The 22,304-nt window shown below is 37.6% G+C and overlaps 1 protein-coding gene across 5 annotated transcripts in view; it reads right to left on the bottom strand.

Moving 5' to 3' along the window:
• trps1 (trichorhinophalangeal syndrome I) overlaps positions 1 to 22,304 on the bottom strand; it is a 115,559-nt gene that overhangs the window by 70,673 nt on the left and 22,582 nt on the right. For all 5 annotated transcript variants that reach the window (XM_026288592.1, XM_026288596.1, XM_026288595.1 and 2 more), the window contains 3 exons: positions 16,763 to 17,622; positions 11,991 to 13,081; positions 1,653 to 2,292 (listed from right to left, as the gene is read on the bottom strand). In XM_026288592.1, the coding sequence (XP_026144377.1) occupies positions 1,653 to 2,292; positions 11,991 to 13,081; positions 16,763 to 17,622 (2,591 nt within the window). The remainder of the gene's footprint in view (positions 1 to 1,652; positions 2,293 to 11,990; positions 13,082 to 16,762; positions 17,623 to 22,304) is intronic.

Raw genomic sequence — 22,304 nt, 5'->3', positions numbered from 1 at the left:
GTTTGTCTCCTAGCATTGAGGTCCACAATGACTCTGTTATTGTGTCTGCAGCTCTCTGGGAAACTACCTCAATTAGTTTGGCCAGGCTTTTGAGCTGCAGAGGGTCTCTGCACATGCTGACTTCATTAAAACCTAAGTAAGGATGATCACACACACACACACACACACACACCCCAGCTTGCCGCTCAGTATGATAGTCACGCAGAAGTAATTGATAGCTCTTCACTGTCATGGACACTGCTTCTCCACCTTAAGAGAAACCCTGGAAGATGTTCTCAGGTCAAGGATGGCAACGCGAGAGAATTTTAGAACAGGTCAGTGTTACCAAAGTCCCTTTAAGGCGAGTCATGTCACTCAACTGCCATCTTTAAAACGCTTCTTAAAACGCATGCAAGTGCAGCTCAAATCTCTTTGAATGGGAAAACATCAAATTCTCTAAAACTGTTTCCCAAGCTTTCGATAAAATGTCATATTTGAAATCACCAATGAAATCTGACAACGACTACATGACAGATTAGGGCTGTGCAATAAAATCCCCTTCGATTGTGATGGGCATCTCGTCAGTAAAGATGGTCCTGTGATTAGTAGTAAATCACCATCACCTGCTTTCAGATTGAGCGTCATTCACTACAAAGAGTCGGAGTTCACTGACAAGCTAGACGATATCACTTTCAAAATCTAATGTGATTAATATGCGATTATGAACGAGATTAATTGCACAGCACTATCACAGATGTTGTTTATTTTGCTCAAATAGCATTAAAAAAAGACCAGCCAGTGTGCATGCACAGTCCTAGGCGCAGACCTCAGAAAGCTTACTGTAGCTATAGCAACAGTAATTATTCTGAGGTTGCAAAGCGGCCATATTGAGTGTTGCATTTTTCCCCATTCAAACCAATACGAGTGACACGTCTTGGGTATTCTATATTCTTTGTTGTTACGCAGTCAATACATCTCACAATCGTTGATCATGTTCATTAAGTTATTTGCTATTGTTATTTAATCAGCTATATATATATATATATATATATATATATATATATATATATATATATATATATATATATATATATATATATATATATATATATATATATATATACACACACACACACACACACACACACACAACATTTTGCTTAAAACATTTGAATATTAAATATATATTTTTTTATATTATTATTATTATTATTATTATTATTATTATATTTTACATAGTTTATATATAAATAAAATAGTACATAAAATAATAACAACATTCGCCATCTTCATTTACTATTATTATTATTATTATTATTATTATTAATAATAATAATATTAAGTAATACTTATAATAATTACATTATTTGATTATATAAATTGTATATTTAATTCTAATTATTATTGTAATATTTTATAAAAATATATATATATATATATATATTTAATAATGTACATAATTTGTTTGTTAGTTTGTGTAGTGAGGCAAGTAAAAATATTAGCAGAGCAAGTAAAAAAAAAAAAAAAAGACCTTGCAAGCAGAAAATAAATCCTTATTGTTCAGCTCGGTCACGTGGCTTAATAACTGGAAAGGATATTCATACATTTCTAAGAAGATTAAAAAAAAAAAACAGAAGTCCAAACAGAATGGACAGAAATAGACCATGACTTACCCGTAAGAGAGACTGTGACTCTTCCTTGGCACTCTTGCCCTCGGTAGAAGTTGGGTACTGCTGCCCGGCTTTCTCCACACCACTCGTCGGCGTCCCTGGCAGGTAGCCTTTAGCATCTGCACTAAGGCTGAAGATCAGTCCCGATGAGTCTCTAAGCATGGTCGCCCCCTTCTGCTGCTGCTGGTCTTTTACCCCAGCTGCCACAGCGTTCAGCAGACCCAGTGTGGCCTGGGGGAACGGGGCTGGGCTTCCTCTAAGGATCTCTCCTGCACGTTCTTTGGGCACCCACACCAGGCTCTGCACATGTTGCTCCCCACCTCTGACTGCACCGCCAGTCACAGGGCCAAGCGCTTCAACCCAGCCTTTTTCCTTCTCATCCTGGGCCTCACTCTTTACACCCTCTGAGCCGGGAAGCGGCTCGGCTCTGCTGGCCTCTAGAGGCACCAGGCTATAGAGTTTCAGATCACCTTTGCTCTCCTCTTTGATGCGGAGGGTTGAAGGGGCAGGGCAGCCGTTGGCCGGAGCAGAGGCTGGATCCACAGAGTCCTGGCAGTGGGCGGAGTTGAAGTGGTCCAGCAGCGCTGTGGTGTCCGTGGCAGTGAAACTACAATGCCGACAACGACAGCAGCCGTGAACTCTCCTGCACAAAGGATAAGAGATAGTCTCATCAATCATGACTTTTATCATTCTTCATGGATCAAACATTCTTTTCATATACTGCCATGCTATTTGGCCCCTAGAGAGCCATCTGAGAGACAAAACCCTAATCCACATCCTGAGTGTGTGTACTTTCTCCTTATCTGACGTCTCTGCCCCACTGAGCTTGGTCTGAATCTCTGTAATGTTGTGTAATTACAGTTTAGTCAGCTATTTTCGTCTGCATAATGCCTCTTTGTTCCGTTCCAAATACAGGAAACAAAGATCTGCCTCAAACTCTCCGCAAAGGAAAGCTAAATGTACAATCTGCTAACCTTTAGGTAAATAAATGTGACATTTTCTCCAGAAACACCAATGATTTTCTATAAGCTTGTACTTCCTGTTTGAAATCGACCACCGTCAAAGAAGTACGGGCGAGAGTACCCCACCCAAAAAACTATGTTTATTTTACATGCATCAGCAGACGTGCTTGGACAATGGCCATTCATTGATAGGTTAGGCTGTAAGTGCTAACTGTACCGCAATGGAGTATTTACACAGATTGAGAGGTTTCAAAAGCAAAAAAAAGTCCTTCGTGTTTAATGTTCAAGGGCAAATTAAGTTATAAATATCATTTGCCAAGATCATCTGTAAATTAAATAACTATAACAAAAATAATTTAAAAACACGCTAACATGCTCATCAAGTATCAGGATTTCAAATGAAGTTGTATAACTTTAACACAACGATTCCTCAAATCTAAGCAGCATTTCAAAAGTACTGTTACTAAGTCCACCAGAACTTTAATATTTGGAAATGGAAAAACATATACAACGTTTACAAGCTTTTGAAATTCGGGTTATGGTCGGGTTAAGGTCACTATTTGGTTTTCTGAAACATTCGGGATAACACGTTTACATGCGTGGGCAGAGAGAGTTACTCCTGTATACATGGAATGTTTAATCAGTCGCCAATATCCCGATGTAAACAGCGACGCACGGTTAGCGTCTGGACGTAAGACACAATATGCGTCATTTCCGATTCTTCTTCCTGTATCCAAAGACTCAAAAGACCAAGATTCCTTGCGAATAGAACATGCGCAGAACACACGAAATGCGTTTACAAGACCAAATATTCGGGTTAGAAAAGGGGTACCCCAGGTATATTAAAAACCGGGATATGAGCATATCCGGGTTTGGTAACACTTTAGTATAGGGTCCAATTCACACTAATAACTAGTTGTTTATTAGCATGTCTATTATTAACATATTGGCTGTTTATTGGTGCTTATAAAGTACATATAATGCATAACATCCATAATCCTACCCAATACCCTAAACTTAACAACTACCTTATAAACTATTAATAAACAGCAAATAAAGGGTTAATTGAGGCAAAAGTCATAGTTAATGGTTAGTTAATAGTGAGAATTGGACCCTAAAATAAAGTGTGACCCCGGGTTTTTGCCAGTGTTTACATGGCCGTGCGCGACCGGGTTATTGCTAATATCCCGGTTTTGAACGGGTTATTGGCTGCATGTAAACGTAGTCATTGTGATTATGCACTGCTTGATGCTTTGGCTTCTTTTATAATTATTATTATAATTATTATATAAAATCTGCCATTTAAGTTCAATAGTATTAACTTCTTATTTATAGAACCACTGCATAAAAGCACATTGTGCTCCTGTAATATTCCTTAAATACAAAACTAAGACTAGCCCAATAAAATAAAAATACAAATGACTTTAGACACAGGGTTAAAAGTATTCTGTGTATCTAGGATGATATATGAACACCGGTTCAAAAGTTTGTGGAAAGTCTTTTTTTTCTTCGTTTTGTTTTTTTTCCTGCAGGTATACCTTTGATTGATCAAAAACAATAAAAGACAGTGAGGGTAAATATATCTATAATGTTTCAAAAGATTTCTATTTCAAATAAATGCTGTTTTAAACTTTCTATTCATCATCCTGACAAAAAAAAAAATATTTTTTTTTCCTCAAAAATAAACAAAACAACAAACAGGTCACACATAAAATAGGATATTCAAAACTGACAAATGTAAATTTTCACAAATCCAGAATTCTAGAATAGTGACTAAACCTAATAAATGTGGCATCTAGCGGTTTTGCTCTTTCTTCTTACACTTTTTATCCATCCCAGTTTGACACAAAAGTGTCTTTGGGAAACAAAGCGGTGTCTGGTTGTATCATAAATGCCCACTAGAGCCCTATCCTTCAAGCTGAATCTCAGTGTAAGATTTTCCTTACTGTGAAAAAGACAAAGAAAAATTAAATTCAAGATCTGTTGCCCAGTAAACAGCCTCTCACGATCTGGCACTGTATCGAACCAGGATGAACAAAAAGCAAGAGAAGAAGAAAGAGAGCAAAACCGCTAGATGCCATCCTCCAGGCCCCAAACGAGGGACAGAGTGGGAAAGTACTTTTCATCATTGCTGCTGCCTGACTTTCCCAGCATGCAGTTCTGTAATTTGTTCCTCTTAGGTACACGAAGGCAGGAGCAGATCAAACATTGGTGCATTCCAGCGACCGGTGAGGTGTGAGAAAGTGTACCATCCCTTGCATGTACCCCTGATTACACACAACAATATCTCAAGAAAAAAAAAAACATTAGATACTCACATACAAATATTACTTTGGAAAGTCCCCCTCAAACAATTGCATAACTGCACATTTCTTTTGCTATATTTTAGGTCAAATTAATTTAAAGAAAAACATCTAAACATCTAGAAATAAATGAACATCTGAAGACCATATAACTTCTGTGAAGTTGTTTTATATGGACCAGTTACCGTAAGCGACAGACACACAGATACATTCAGTTATCATTAATCAGTACCAGACAAAACTAGCTCTCCCCCCAAACACCTCCAACCAAGACTCAACTGTTTTCCAACAAAGCAGGGGCTGCTTCCAAAACAAATCGTATTCTTTGGTCACTGACACGGAGCATAAATACATTTGTCAAAGCCTGCAACCCAGAACTGATTGTTTTCTGGCAACAATTCTGTAAGTAGAGAAGTTTTTAAACGGTGTAGTTGATGTGAAACTTTATTCTTCTATTCTTCTGCCTATGAAATGAAATAGTTCTGAATGATCATGTGTCAAAGACATTTAAAAATTCTAATTCAAAAAATCTAATTTTGCCATATTAATAACAATATAATAATAAATTGCATTTTAAAAAATATTGCATTTGCATAATTGCATTTTAGAAATAGAAAAATATTTGTTTTGTTTGTAAGTCTGCTGAATGATTAAATGGAAATATTTATACTTAAAATTAATGTTAAGATACGAAAAAAGAAAGTGGTAACAAAAAACACACAGTGAATGTAACAATACTCTTACTGAAGCTCATTTAAACACTAAGTAAATAATTAAATAAGCATACCTGATTTCTGTCAAACATCTGTTAATGTCAATCACAAATACAGTGCATTACTACAGTAATTATGACAGTTTCCTCAAAATGAGTTTTAATTAGCGCTGACAGGTTGTCATATTTCCTGTGATGTTAAGAAAAACACATTAAGGCCATTAACAAAATAAAGTGTTAATCCCAGCTGCATCTGCTTGATAATGAGGTACATGTAGCACCACTGAAAAACAGCAGACTAGATCAGTATGTTCAAGCTGAAATTCAAAAGTTGTCAATAGCAGTGTTGTGGGTAACGCGTTACAAAGTAACGCGTTAGAGTACTCTAATTACTTTTTTCCTGAAATGTGTAACTTAACGCGTTAGTTTCGTGCGGAAGTAATCAGTAACTTCGTTATTTTTTAAAAAAAGTAATCCGTTATTTTAAGGAAAGGAAAATCCCGACTGCAGCCTGCTTTTTGTCAGACAGTAGTCCTGTGCCACCTGCGGATGTACAGTATCAGCGGAGCCGAAGCTCTGTGATCGTAAAGTCAATGGCTGTGATGCGTCTGTGCCCTGCGCCTGACCCTGTGTGTGTGTGTGTGTGGGGTTTTTTTTTCGAACTCCCGGCTAGATAGCAGAGAGGACAGCGTTTGGTTTATGGAAGTACGCACATTATTTTCAATTTGTCAACGAAAAAGAAAAGAACATAGCGGTAAAATGCACACTCTGTGAGTGACACTTTAATAATAATTAGTTCGGCTATTAAGCGATTTGTCATTTGCCTGTGTGGCAGTGAAGGATTTAATTCGGTTTGTTATCATTTTTGTTTGACAGGCAGCTGTTAATTTCTGTTAGATCGTTGGCTGGCTGGTTGTTCATCATTTCTAATTGGATTTAAATCTGCAAGCCTGTTTAAAGTTGTGTTTACAAGTAAGCATACCTGTACTTTGATAACTGCATTATTTAAAGTTAAGGAAAAATCAGGAGTTATCTTGTGGTGCTCATAATATACAGTAGCTAGACTACCCGGGCTGGGTAGGTGAACATTTTGATTAATAATATGTTCTGTGATAATAAATAAATAAAACGCCATGTGGAATAGCCTATTGCTGACTGTCTATCCTGTTATGTTATTCTGCAGTGTTAATTTAGTCGGATGACTGACGTTATTCATTGTCGGGAGTCACGACTTCTAGGTGCATTTAAAGGGGCCGGGGGCTGTATCTGTCGTGTGTGAGCCGCTGCAAACAGCTTTTAATTTTTGGTAACGCATGAGTACTCTAACGCGTTACTTTTATGAATAGGTAACGCTGTATCATAACTGATTACTTTTAATTGATGGTAACGTTTTAACCTAACTAACTACTTTCCAAAGTAACTATACCCAACACTGGTCAATAGAACCAAAAAAAAAAAAAAAAATGTAAAGACGAACCGTAGAATTTTTGGGGGTTAAAAATGAAGAAAAAAAAATTATATGATGATAATAATAATAATAATAATAATAATGTTCAAATGATCCTGCTTTACCCAGATTTACAACGGCAAGTTTAAAATAATTATTTATAATTTAAGCTGTCAGGTCAGATTTTGTGGAATATGTCAGTCTTGCGTCATTTGTCTTTGTGAAATTACGTCACCCTGGGAGGTATGTTAATAGTTCTGACAGCATGTAACCGCAACAAATGAGCAACATTATAATACAATGGATCATTCAAAAAGGCAAACATCTGAGGAATCATTTGTTGTTAAAAAAAAAAAAAAAAAAAAACAACACTTTTACAAGCATAAAGAAAAGTGACCGAGCCTGTAACATCAGACTGGCATTTCAGAGACGCTGACAACATCATGGCGATGGTGAGAAGACTTCAAATGATTTAAATCAGCCTAGACATGGCCTTTTCTTGCTGACTTTTTCCCCTTGATTCCCAACTTTAAATACCAGGCTTTCAGTCATTCATTTGACTGGGTCACAAGAAACGGTAGCAAGAAATTTGTCTTTCACCGCTCTCAGACTGAAGCAGTGCAGTAATCACTGTATAAGGGCTCAGCATTCACCTGCACGGTCGGCAAAAATCATATCATCTTTCAAAACTGTATGAGCATAAGTACACTATCATTTCCTGAATGCTTTCAATTTAGTTGCAAACAGGTTATAGATGAACTTTTTTTTTCCAGTTTCAATTTGCAAAGCATCAAAACAACATCATCGATTTAGTGGGGAAATACTTGAAAACATGAAAACATGGGTGAGAACCTATATCGATGTCAATAACAGCACTGAGTGGCAGTCATTTGCGCTTGTGAAAATAAAGCCCTTTAGCTATGCACCAGCACACCCACTCAATAGTACCATTTTACAGGACACGGAGCAGAGCAGAAGCGTTAGCGTCACTGTCCCCATGACATTACACAGGAAATGGAAAAATAGGTACAGAGCGGGCTGCTACTTACCTGAACAAATGACAGAAAAACTGGTTGGAGAAAAATCACAGCGGGGGTTAAAGTGCGAGCTCATCGGCTCATTCACTTTCAAAAAGGAAACAATGAGCTCTCATTACCAAAAAAAAAAAACTAAAACAAAAGGAGATGTGAAGACTTGTTCAGAGGACTGTTGCTCGTTACAAATAAACAAATGCACTTGCACAGTAAAAATTCACGCAGCTATTTATTTCAATGCGAATTATGGATGCATTGTATGATTTTTACATTTATCAGTGTCCTTCCACACTCAAAAATGTATATTATGCTGTAATGGCAGGAGAAAATATAAAATTTCTGGTTTTAGTCTAATTAGTGTCATGTAAACAAGCTACAACACATTAACATGTGACCAAAAATGATACAGGTGGAAATATGGCAAATTTGTTTGGCTGAAATCTCAATTTTAGACTTTATTTTGACTGGTTTAATTTATCACCTGAGAACATGATAACCTAAAAAGCATACCAAGTTTAATTACCCAAATTCAAATTAAGATTTTCATTTCAGTTTTCAGCTAAAATTCACTTCAGAATATCACTATATCAGATGTTTAATTCTGTAAAGGTGAAGTGTGTAACTTTTGTAAAAATGTACATTTGGGGTGGGACCTTTTATTAAAGCAATGCATCAAAATACGTGCAGACATTACACACTTCACCTTTCAAAGTGACTCCCACAATCAGGTGACACAAAGTTTGTGACACAACCAGCATGTCCAAAATCCAATACAGTGTTCTTGCCATTTCAGCTCCTGCACGTAAAAGGTCTCCCTTTCCCGAACTGGAGGGCAGCGAGATATATTGAGTGTGCACTGGATCGGGTGGGCACGAGGTGTGGGAGGCTACGGCATCAATATCAGGTTCACGTTCGTGGTGGGTGGGTTGCTGTTTGGAGACTAGAGGGTAGGATTCTGCTCATAAATCTACACTATAGCAAAGTATTCAGGAGAGACACACACTGGAAATATTATGTATCAGTGATTCCTCGGACCACACAATCGTTCGCACGCACTCACAGAGGTCACCGAACGATTCCACACAATGAAACCAGATACCATGACACAGATGTTCATACAATAACACAGAAGACACAATGCTGAAAACATGCATGCAGTAGCCACACATTCAAATCTGGTGTACTTCAAATGTTTACAATATTCTCAGGCTGCCCGTAAGCTCGGTGAGAAAGAAGTGTATGAGGGGAAAAGTAGTTTAAAAACCAAATCTGACATGCATATTTTCGATCACACAGACACACACACACACACAGTTTGGTCTGAGCTGAGAAGCAGGAGCTCTCCAGGGAGGTCATACAGGTCTGATTTCGGCTCTCTCCTCGCCGGGTTCCAGGCTGTGGGCTCGGAATACAAACAGCGCCTTATTCAGAAAGGCCGCACGCACAGGCTGAAAACACTCTGCTCCACGTCCACCTGAAACAACCAGCCCCGGGCAGCTGGATCATGATGGACGTCACTCAAGGCTCAAACGCATAAAAACCTTCACACATGTTCCCTAGGGGACAGGTGGGTGTATGAAGTCTGAAAATTCAGTGTTTCCTGACAAGAGCGCCAACTTGACAAATGATTACTCTGCCAAGATCTTTGACAAGGCAGATTAGATCGTCGATCATTTAACAACATGTGAAACTGTGCAATTACTGAAAAGGTTTAAATAGCAGAAAAACATGAGTGCAGTTATGCACGAAGTCTTTGTACTATGACTACGTATGTGTGTTATTTTATGCATTTAGACTAAAATACGGATTGGATAAATTTATTCTTAATCAAAATAGGTTTGCATAAAAAAAAAAAAAAATATTCAAATATTTTAATGAATTGATTTTCATTACATTTGGTTCCACTGACTTCTAAAATAACGGCATTCTTTAACAGATGTGGATGAAAAGATGTGGAAAAAAAAACTCACTAAATCACAAGGTTGGTTAAAGTTTTTTTTTTTTTTTTACTATTGATTTCTAATATGTTTTTTTCTGTTCTGCTGCTTGAAATCTAAAAATGATCTGATCACTTGCAACAGGTTGCTTGGAGTAAAGAATGCAATAGAAAATTCAGATTATTGTTAATAAAACACAATCATTAAAGTTAAACAAGCATGGCAGCATTTTAATGTCACAGTAAAATAAAACTAAATTGAGAATACAGTCATAATGTTATGAATGTTATGAGAATATGTATGAAATAAAATTTATTGGGAAGAAAAATTCAGACAGACGTGATTCAGTTTACTGTTCTCCATCACACTGAGGTTACATTATCTATGACTTTTTCTCTGGAACTAAAACACTATCATAATTTAGGAACCATAATCATTAAATTAAATTTGGTACCAGAATTAATACTTGTAAAATTTTAATAAATAAATATTTATAGAATTTGTCAGTGGATTTTATTAAGCATAAAATACTTTTAAATACATATAAACGCAAAATTTATTGGATTTGCAAGATGCTGCCGTATTAAAGTTTTGTTATTGGGTTCATTTTGCCATGTAAACACCAGTAGTAAAATTGCTCCGAAGAGGTTCTTGCAAATAATATGGCAGAATATACTATAATATCAAACATATGTGGCATTGAGGTGGTTTGGTGTATTTACACAACACTTCTATTAGATTTAGCAAAGTGCCTTTCTGTTCTCTTTCTACTGTGCCAAACTCAAGCGGACATATGGATTTCAGTGGTGCGGTAAACTCATTTTTATCAATAAATTCAAACCAGCACATGTAGACATGCCTGTAAACTCTGGCAGAAAATGGAGAGTAATTGAGATCTTATGTGAAGGTAAAGCAGAGCCATACTCATCCGCGCCGTACATAGTACACAGCTGGTGAAAGAAAGAATACGGAAAGGTATAATAGTTTCCCACATGTACACACTTAAGTGCACACACACATGCAAACAAACACTAAAGTGCACAAATTTACATGCGCACCTGGCCTGAAGACAAGCTAAATCAAAACCAATGAGGGACTGCTGTAAGAAAAGTTACTCCCTGACATTTAGCATTTTCAGTTTATTCAGCTGTGCAGCTCGACTTCAAGTAAAGTGAAAAGAAAAAAAAAGGAAAACCTGTTATCTATCAATGTGAAAGCAAAACCGCCAACACAGACACAAATGTGTAACACAAGCTTGCAGGCTATAATCAACAGCTGCTTTTACTGTCCAATGCTATGTCTTTTGCTACAATAAAAAAATATGAAAATATATATATAATATCAGTGTTATTTTAGTGTCATTGAGATACTATTATACTTTTAATTAATATTTTGAATCCGTTTTTATTTTTATATTTTCCATTTTCATTTTAAAGTTTATTTAATTTAATTTATTTTTATTGTTAGTAGTTTATGTTTCTATAATGTTTTTTTTTTTGTGAATTGAATGAATTGGATTGAAAAATCGTGAAAGCAAAGCTTTCTGTTTAACAGTTCACTCTGTCCAATGGTCATTAGCTACAATATAGTAAATTTAACTAAAATATCAAAATATTAAATAATTGAAAATATTATAAAAGGCTCAATATTATGTTTAAAATTGTGAGTTAAAATGATGCATTAGTTAATCCAGTGCAAAATATTTTTTTTTTTTTTTTTTTTTTTATAAATACACATCCCACCCTTAAGACCTCTAGATATGGTTCAGGACCCTCCAAAAATTGAGATCTACCTCTCCTCAACAAGCAACAGAATTTGAGGTATCATTCATGTTTGTAGCAAAAACAATGCAGAATGATTCACATATTACATATAGTTTTAAAAATGTTAGCAATAAATCCAGTAAAGGAGCTCAAAAAATAAAGTGATTTGTTATGCGATTTTACCTGTAGTGACGAAAGATGTCCTCCTCCACTTCAGTGAAGAAATGGCACTTAGTGCAGGCGTACTCTCCAGGATGGTCCCGTCCTGTCCCTGGCCCTGCATCCCCTGATCCCTCCTCCTCTGGTTTGACTTCCAGTAAGGTGTGCGAGGTGTGGGTGCTGTCATAGTGCAAGAGAAGCAAGTCAATATCAGTCGAGGCGAACGGGCACTGGTCACACTGATGGGTGACGGACGCTCGGGGAGCTGGCGGGGATGGCGTAGTGGTCCCTCCGGCTGTTAGCTGCAGCAGAAGTAGAGCACAATGTGAGCAGGAGCTCTTACGGCAAGCGAAGGGATAGGAAATCTCCCCCAGGTGCTTCTCAGGAGTGCAGAGCCCACGGGGACAGAAGGGGCAATGTTTGATGGTGCACTTGTGAATGCTGTGAGCCCGTTGGTAGTGATGCAAAAGCGGAGCCACGACGATGACATCCGGCCCGTGAGTCATGGAGTAGCGGAAGTCGCAGAACTGGCAGTTGTAACTTGTTACTACCGTTTCCTGGTCACCCGCTGCTCCAGTCTTCTCCTTTTTCTGTAATTGGGAGTCTCCGTCTCGGGCCTTTCTGTCCCTTTCCCCTGGACTTCCCTCCCTGATGGCCGCCTGGCCGTGTCTCTTCTCATAGTGCTCCAGAAGCCTGGAAGCACTGGTAGCTTCACAACTAAAACTGCAATATTTGCACCAGTAATAGGAGGCAGGGGTGTCACCTCCAGTGCGGCTAGGAGAATCTGACGCCCTAATTGGTACAGAGTACCCAGCCACAGAGTCATTTTCGGCCCGCACCGCCACCCGATCGGCCCACTTCCCTTGCTCGTCTGCCCCGATGCGCGATACACAGTTCCCCTTCCGTTCAGATGAGGACTTCTCCTCGAGGCTGGTGTTGGACGGAGGTGGACTTTTCATCTTGTTGGGATGGGTGGCCAGGAAATGCTGTTCTAGATCTACAGAAGAGCTTCCCATGTAGGTGAAGTTGCAGAACTTGCAGCGGAAGTACTTGGTGTTGCCCTGACAGTCCTGTGTCTTCCTCCCGATTCCGATGAAGGTGCCGGCTAACATTACCTGTGAAAGAAGGGAAGTCAAGATGGGAGAGGAATGGATGACAAAGAAAGAAAATGACAGAAAGGGAAAGAACAATCATCAGTGAGTTACAGAGAATTACAGAGAAATAGAAGTCTGATATAATAAAGCAGACAACAGACTTTCAATAACCCTCCCAGTCTCTAAGACAAGGAAGGCAGCAGTTGTCACCAGACAAAGGCAAATCACATTTTATGTTCTTATTACTTCTCAGCACTGAGAATTAGAAAATCCTTCTGTGAGCAGATGGGGAACATGTGAAACCTGCTGAAGAGTCAAAGAGTAAAGCAACCATGCATGCAGTGACCAAATTGATCTTTTCTGATTATTATCATCCAGGTGTAACTTAAGTTCTTATATTTTTGAAATTGAATTCTGGATTAAAAAAAAAAAAAAAAGACTAACATAAACATAACTAACAAAATATTTCTTAATTGTATGTACATTAAAATATAGAGATGCAGATTTATGTTATAAGATGCTATAGATGTCAGGCCTATAGAAAGCATATGGAATATTTAGCTGGCAGTTCTAGAGCCGAAAGAGAGTGTGAGTGGGAGGTCTTGAGCTACATAAGCTCTGTGGGGAATACAACGTCATGCTCCAGACAAAACACTCAAGGAATGTCACAGCACAGACAGGCCCTTTCCCCTGAGCAGCCCCTGGGCTGTATGTTGAAGCAATGATTAAATAAACACTCACTGCTTAGTGTATGTAATATGTGCTTGATTACAATTCTTACACAAGCATATTATAGATACAAAATGGACTAAACTGAAGCCTCAGCTGGTCGCTCTGTATCACCTGTCAGAAGAATTGTGCACTTGTGACACAGACTACATAAACCGTTTCTTAAGAAATATATATTTTTTATGTTATGGTTAAAAAAAAGCAAGCAAAAAAGAAAGAGAAAAATAAACATCCTCTGTAACAACTGAACATCACATCTATGGTGACTTGGCAAAATAAATGCGATGTTCATCAAATTATGTGCAGTTATTATTTATTGTTAATCATTAAATATCTTACGTTACAATAAATCAAGTAAATTACATAATAAAATGAATAATAATACAATTTAATGTAAAAAAATATATAATTTTTTTAAATACCTAAAAACTCACTGTTGTCCAAAAAATGAGTGCTATTTATATTTAAGCATATTGGAGTATGTACTTAAATCAAGTTACCAATATAAATATGAATAAATAGTTAGTCCATAATATTAAATAGATAATTTATAATTGTATATAAATGCTAAATATAAAATAAATAAAATGTATGTTATCATATTATACAAATAAAAAAAAAATACTTTTTGAATATTCCTTTTACAAACCAAAGAAATACAAGTGAGCGCAATAACATCAGTGATTTAGCAATAATTCAAATCATAACATCTGGCTGGTAAACCGGGCGAAATCACCCTTGCACTGACTAAACGCTTCCAAACTTGGCTCATTTCGCAAGAACCAAACTTAAATATGCCGCTTAAATTGTAAACATGACATTGTTGAAGTGAAGAGTGAAATCGTGGTGAAAGTTAGGCAGATAAATGACTATGACATCTGTTCATTGCCCATCGTTTAAAATAAATCGACTCCTGTGTTTTCACTGGCTCCCCTCACCAGCTTCCCTACGCTCTTTTTCCCCCCTTTTTTCATTGGGAAAATGAGAAATCGCAGTCGTCGATATTACTGCATGGAAAATTCCACTAGGAATGAATTCTGAATAGACCCATTATTCAAACTTTTTTCCTAAGAATTTATACGGTATTGCGACAATTTGTAGACAGGCTGATGTTGAATTGAAAAAGATTGTGGCCGGTGTTATTAGAAGAAAAAAAACATCAGGTACTCTAAGCTGCGTTGTGTGCTTGCTTGATTGAGTACATGCACATGTGCAAAGCAGGCAACTGTTCATAATGGTCCATTTAAACATGATACACTGAGGCTAGCGCTACGATAAATCAGCCAAAGTCACAGAACAAAGCCAAATACAGTGTGCCAGCATGATCCAGACTAATCTCCTTCACTTTTTTTTTGTTTGTTTGTTTTCATAAATCAGAAATCACCAAGGTGACATGACATATGATGCTTGCATATGAATTTGAATGGAGCAGCTTGATCGCTAATTCATGACGTTATTTTATAACACATGCATGAACAAATACAGACTCTATGAGGGCTAGTCAACATTTTGAAACTAATGCAGCCAATATTCATCAGTGTGTGAGTTTGTTCGTGTGCATGACTTTGCATGCATCATGTACAGTTGCCATCCATCTAGTGGTTTTACTTATGTGACATAAATTTTAAGTTTCACAGCTGCATGTGCATGCATCATTTTTAAGCCTTAATGACCCATGGGTCTGACTACAGCACTGCTCCAAAACTATAAGGCCAACTTGCTTCCTACATAGGCAGCTGCCTTCCGAGGCAGAATCTTAACTAAAACGAGCCTTCACAATTCACTGACTTGGAACGCTCCAAAGAAGTCCATGTATCATTAAATATCATTTCACAGGCAAAGCAGAGGAGTGATTAATCTGATTTCAATACAGGTGATACAATACACATAATATGCACACTACCATTTAAAAGTTTGGGGCTGGTAAGTGTTTTTAATGTTTTTGAAAGAAAAGTCTCTTATGCTTACCAAGGATACATTTACTTTATCAAAAATAAAGTAAAACATTATTATTTTAAAATATGGATAATTGTAATAATACTTTTTCTGTTTTAATTCTGTTGCAATTCTGAACTTTCGGCAACTATTACTTCGCTCTTCAGTGTCACATGCTCCTTCAGAAATCATTCTAATATGTAGATTTAGTACTCAAGAAACATTTCTTTTATTTGTGCTGCTTAATATTTTTGTGGAAACTGTGCTTTCAAGATTCTTTAAGAATAGAAATCTGAAAAGAACAGCATTTTAATTTAAATTATGAATGTGGTAAGCCTTTATTTTAGGGTCTCTTAACTAGTTGCTTATTAGCATGCATATTACTAGAATAATAGCTATTTATAAGTAGTAATTAAGCACATATTAATGCCTTATTCTACACCCCTAATCCTACCCAATACCTAAACTTATCAAATACCTTTCTAACTATTAATAAGCAGCAAATTAGGAATTTATTGAGGAAAAAGTCATAGTTAATAGTGAATAAGTGTTCCCCATTCTAAAGTGTTACCATAAATATTTTACTCACCTTGCCAGACAGAAAACAATATCTGATCCCAAAATTTTGAATAGTTCATATTTTCAGAAAGATTTTATTTTTTTTCACTACTTATTAGTACATTTGGTCACACTTTATTTTAAGATCCAATTATCACAATTAACAACCAATTAACTACGACTTTTGCCTCAATAAACTCCTAATTTGCTGCATATTAATCCTTAGTAAGGTAGTTGTTAAGTTTAGGTTTTGGGTAGTGGGATTAAGGATGTGGAATATGGTCATGCAGAATGTGCGTTTGATAAGTACTAATAAACAGAAAATATGTTAATAATAGGCATGCTAATAAGCAACTAGTTAATAGTGAGAATTGGTCCCTTTATTAAAGTGTCACTGTACTTTTATTATAATATTTAATGAACATGTATCCTGCAAACATGTAAACAACATTTCTCCCCTCTCTTCTGCTTTGTGATTACCTGTACGTCGTAGGTGCCGTTAAGTACAGAGGATCTGGGTGACCCTGCTTCCGCCGCAGAGCTGCTCTGAGTTGATTGGCCGAGGAGGCGCGTTGAATCTTTGGCCTGTGTTTGAGCTGTGAACTGCACCATGTTGTGTAGTGCCAGAATCTTATTGTCCAGCTCTGCGTCCTGCCGTGTCCGGTTGTGCAGGCCCAAATGGTACTTACGAAAGTGTTTGATCAGGTCCGTGGGGTCATTGCCGTAATAACCGTACCCACAAATGTTGCACTTAAAGTCTTGTAGTTTGGGTGAGGTGGGTGGAGGTGCTCCAGTCTCAGCTCCCAGAGGGCTAGGGGCGTCCTCCGCTCCCCCAATGGGCCTCTGTGGATGAAGTGTAACAGGAGGAACTTTAGAGCCTTCGACAGCTGCACCACGAGGGCTGTCAGAGCCCAGCAATGCTAGGGGGCTGTGTGTGGCGTCCCGCTCCTCTCCGTTACTGGTGCAGCCCTGTACGATGACGCCGCCTGACTGGGTGCTGGGTTTTAGACCACTCCGGTCATCCTCACAGTCTCCTCTCTCATCTGGATCAGAGTTCGTTGGGGAGGCGGTAGAGTCCAGCGGTTCGGTATCGGTGCCCTCGTGGCTGGAGTAAGATGCTGCCAGGTTGTGGCTTGAGAAATGCAAGTCAGGCCTGTCTGGTTTGATGGGGCCAGGGGAGGACGGTTCCTCCTGTTCTTCACCCACAGCCCGGTCGGGCTCTGAAGCCTGGCTCACTGCGTTCCCGCTCTCTGGGCCCGTGGCCTCGGCCGCCACCGCCTCGCCCTCCTCTTCTTCACCGCCGAAGCTTCTCAAAGGGGGATTCTTTTTCCGCACCATATCTGGAACCCAGAAAAGAGAAGAGCGATGTTAGAAGTAACTCGCTCAATGTGTGGTTCCGACTGCTCACATGCTAAAAACAATTTTGGAGCCAATGGCGTGCGTCTATTCTGCTATAAAAGCTTCTCAGTTGTTCTTTGATTTTTGACAATCATAGACGGAATGCCCTAGAAACGGTTCTGCTGTTCCAGCTCAATCCATAAACAGCACAGCAATGAGGTTCTAATATCAGTGACTATGTCGGCGCCGGCCTTTGTTGATGATGTTTTAATGAATAAAATCTGCGCACTTATGTCACTGATGTGGCTTAGAGACACACATTTTAATCAGTTAGCAAAATCAAAGATGATAGGGAGAGAGAGAGAAAAAAAAATGTGGAATTTATAAAGTGATTCATAGCGAAAAATTTCCATCAGAACTCAATGAGGTCATGCGTGTTTGTTCATAGCAGGCAAATCGCACTATTAACTAGACTTTCCCTTGGCACAAACTCCTGCTATCACAAGTGAATTTCTATGAAAGGTTTAGCACTGTGCTAAGTTAAACATCATTTTGCATTTGCAAGATGGTGTGCGTGTTGGCCAATTTCAATTTAGGGCAATTACAGTTTCTCATGATTTAACAAAACAGGGGCCTGTCTTATTTCGACAGACCGTCGAGAGCAATTTCCTCATTTAGTCCGTGATGCAAATGGATATTAAATAAAGCAATTCATGCTTTGCAGAGGGGCCACACCTTAACCAGAGCTAAGTTAATAAAAACCTCGAAAATTGAATCATAAATATAACCACACCCTATCATATCATTGACAGCATCTCTAACACTCTCACCCTCCACACTCTGCGATTTCTGAGGCTTCACAGCATCTAAACCCACTACAGCGGGATGCCTGTCTGTGTCATATTACTACCCCTAAAAGAGATTGTGTTTTATAGAAATGTATTCAAGTATCAGTGGTGTCTGAATCGAGTGTGACTGGCGGTAGAAAAGATGCAACTAATGGCTGATGCCGGTTCTTGAAAGCCTACATTCTTAATCTGTCACAATACATCCAAAAACGGCACATCATTATTTAATCATATCAAGAAACGCAATCAACGTTATAACGGATCTGAAACATGTTGATGAGAATGACAAATAAACTAAATGCTAATTACACACCACACAGCAAGATTAGGCATTTGTTGATCCTGTACATGTGATTTGATGCATTGCAAACAGGTCCCAATGTCATGAAAAACTTTTAAAACTGTATTTTCCAGGCTACAAAAGTCATAGATATATAAATGATGATGATGATGATGATGATAAAGTGCTTTAAAATGAGAACAGAGCACATCACACACTGAATTAATTGAATTGGATTTATTTTTTGCCACCTATAATAAGTCCATGAAATGTCATTAAAAAGTCTGTTGAAACACAGTTACCATAACTCCTCAAATCAAAACCGGTAGTCAAATAAACTGAACCGAACTGATTCTTTTGGTGATTGATTCTGAACTGAATTCTGTGCTAATGTTATGATCTCTGTCCACTGGAACGCTAAAAAATAAAGGCCTGCCTTCAAATAAAAGCCTGTTAACTTCTGCAGTTCAGGTAAATAAAGGCCCCGGCTTTTATTTGAGGAATTACGGTATATATATCTGTGCTGTTGAAATCTTACATGATCCCGATATTTGACTAATTAAAGTTATATAAATTACTTTCCTTAGCACCCAAAAATTCTTCCTCAAAAATTACTAAAAGAATCATTAAAGGAGAAAAATCAGAACCAGAATTATAAAATATGCAATTCACATCCGTCATGAATATACACTTTTTTTTATTTATGCTGTGCTATAAAATGTTTCATCTGCTGGTTATTACTTTTGTGTACAGCCGGTGAGTAAACATGCCCACAAGCCACTAAAATAACAGATTTGTGAGCAATTCTTTTTTTCAACGATTCAGTCAAATCAGTTCAAGGTAAAAGCAGTTCAAGTCTAAACAACTTGATCCCTGCTACTAAACTGCAGATCAAAATAACTTCATGTAAAATTTGTATAGCATATAAGGCTACAGGACGTATTTAGAAAGCTATTGATCTACTACTGAACAGACACACTTTCCAATTCACATTTTCCTTTTACTGTCTCTCAATTTCTGAGAATAAAAGGTACAGCCCTGCTTTCAGGATTGAATACTAAGGAACATCTTAACCAACATGGAACGAAAGAAAAAAAAAAGAATGGAGTGGGAGGACAAGAAAAGTTTTTAATACCTGATATGGTGCACAATTACATTAAAACTTGCAGAGGAAGCGGTGAGACATTACCATTCCAGGCTGCCATCAGAAACCGAATAATCTGCTTTTATAGCTCCCAGGCATTTGCTGCGTTCCCGTACCAGTCAATTCAAATCACTAGTTCACTATCCACCCCCACCTTCTTTTCCTTTCCTATATTAAACTGCTTCTCTTCTGTTATTGTGCCTACTCAAGAACTTACTTAATAAAAAGTATAATATGCTTTTTGAAAAGGACAGGACAATCAATTTTCTTAATTAAAAAAAGCGAGGAGGGGGTGAATGGATCGACGGCGGCCTCTGTCTGCATACAGAGCAGAAGATGGAGCAGGGCTGTCCCTCGAGCGCTCTATGACACTTCAGCTAATGCAATCTAATGACAGGAGTCAAAGCTCAGTCATCGGGCTCTGATAAGCGCCATTACTACAACTAGCTTACAAACGGTGTACGGGAGTGTTAACTAAGTGAAGAATTCCAGGGGGTCTTAGAGATGTGAATAAACAAAATGCTGTCAATTGCTTTCATCAGCCACATGATTTAAAGCTACTATATTATGTTTTGACATTTGTTTTTTTATCAGAGAAATCTACCTGTCGACAGGCGTTTCATCACTGTCACTGTGACAAGGTGATGAAAAAGCTTGGTGTGATTTAATCACACACACACGCACACACAAACACAGTGTATACACGATCAAAACTGACAATGCTGCGATGCAACATTCCTGTGGAGAAAAACGCTCTAATGACAAGTGTGACACATCAGGATCGTTCAATTAACATGCCAGCTGATGCTAATTTTGCATGCTGAAGAACAGAATGAGTCATTTGCATGTGTGCAAAGTTATATATATATATAAAGTTTCAATATTTAAAAATATTCTGTATATGGTTAAACAGGCTAAACAGACCCATATTTTGTCTCAATTTTGGGGAATTATTATATTTTTCCGTAAGAAATATTAATCAATTATCAAATTCATTCAGAAATTAAAAACATTCTTATGCATAAAATTATTATATGTGATAATATATACAATGAATATATTTAATTCAATTAATATATTAATATAAATAATTATACAGATATGCATATCGATGCACAAATGTCATGTCACACATTTATTAAACTTCCAGCATCTGCAAGCACTTAAAGGCACTACAGACACTTAACAATTCAACTCAAAACAGTTCGTATCTGATGGATGTTTCACAACATCACAATGATCCAAAATGAACTACAGATAAAAAGCGGATGGCTGAGTTGCAAACTTACGCTGTGACGGCCACTTGCCATGGTTTTACATCCACACAAACTCCACTAACATCGCACAGGCAGCTATCACTGAAAAAGTCAGCACTGGCTGGCTTCCTGTCGGCCCATCTCTGGTATCAAAATGGCCGGCCACATACTCACAGAGCCTCATTTGTGAAGAGGCAATGTGACTCCAAATATGTCATCTTCCTTGTCAAACTCATTTAGCAGATCTTGTTTCAAACACAACAACAAATACAGGGGATTTCCTCAGCGATCCGGCACAATCTGGTCAGCGCGGATGAGATTTTTAGTGGTAGGGTTTAACTTCTGGCTCTAAGTCGTTCCCACTAGGAAGAAGATTTGTGGAGTCCAGACAATGTCCAGGTGGTTAAAGTTAGAACTGGCGGTGGCGGTAGTAAATGTACAAATTATTTCTACATATGTTTGTGTTTTGCGCATTTCTTTACCGTGTGTGCTCATTACAGTTGCTTGGGTTTAGTTCAGTGTGTCAAGGTGTTGCGTAGCAAGAGATTACTGCTTAATGAGTCTGCTTGAAAAAAACACACCTACACACACAAACACAAACACACCGGGAAGATGATAAAACCCTTTCTTTAACGATAAGAAATGTTCTGTACAGTTAAACATGACAGTTCAGTATATACATTATTATTTTCAGCTTTTGACAGTATTTATAAAGCATGTTGACAGAAATTAAAATGATTGAATGAATGATTTGAACTGATAGGCCTGTGTATTAAACTTTGCAAATCTAACTTAAGTTTAAATTCTGCCTCAAGCCTCAGCTTGGCAATTAGTCACTTATAGGCAAATAAAAGCACTTTAAAAACATTGCATTATTTACTATGTTGCATTCGTTTAAACTGTCATCAAATTCATCACAAACAGACGATACTGCTTATATTCAATATATCACCAAACACGTTAAATAATATACAACTGAAATCTATATTATTTAATAATCTGACAATTAAATCTGCATTGAACAATCTCTAGCTGAAACTTTGTACACACAGGCCAAAGGAATGACTTTAACTCTCAGTTTGTTGTTCAAACTATCATATGGTTTATAATACATTTATAGAGTTTCCTTTTTTTTTTTTTTTTTTTATAAAAGATT

The sequence above is a fragment of the Carassius auratus genome, chromosome 19 (genome assembly GCF_003368295.1).
Source record: "Carassius auratus strain Wakin chromosome 19, ASM336829v1, whole genome shotgun sequence".
Taxonomy (NCBI): Eukaryota; Metazoa; Chordata; class Actinopteri; order Cypriniformes; family Cyprinidae; genus Carassius; species Carassius auratus.
Note: the sequence above shows the minus strand (reverse complement) of the source record. Positions and strands in the feature narration are given on the sequence as shown.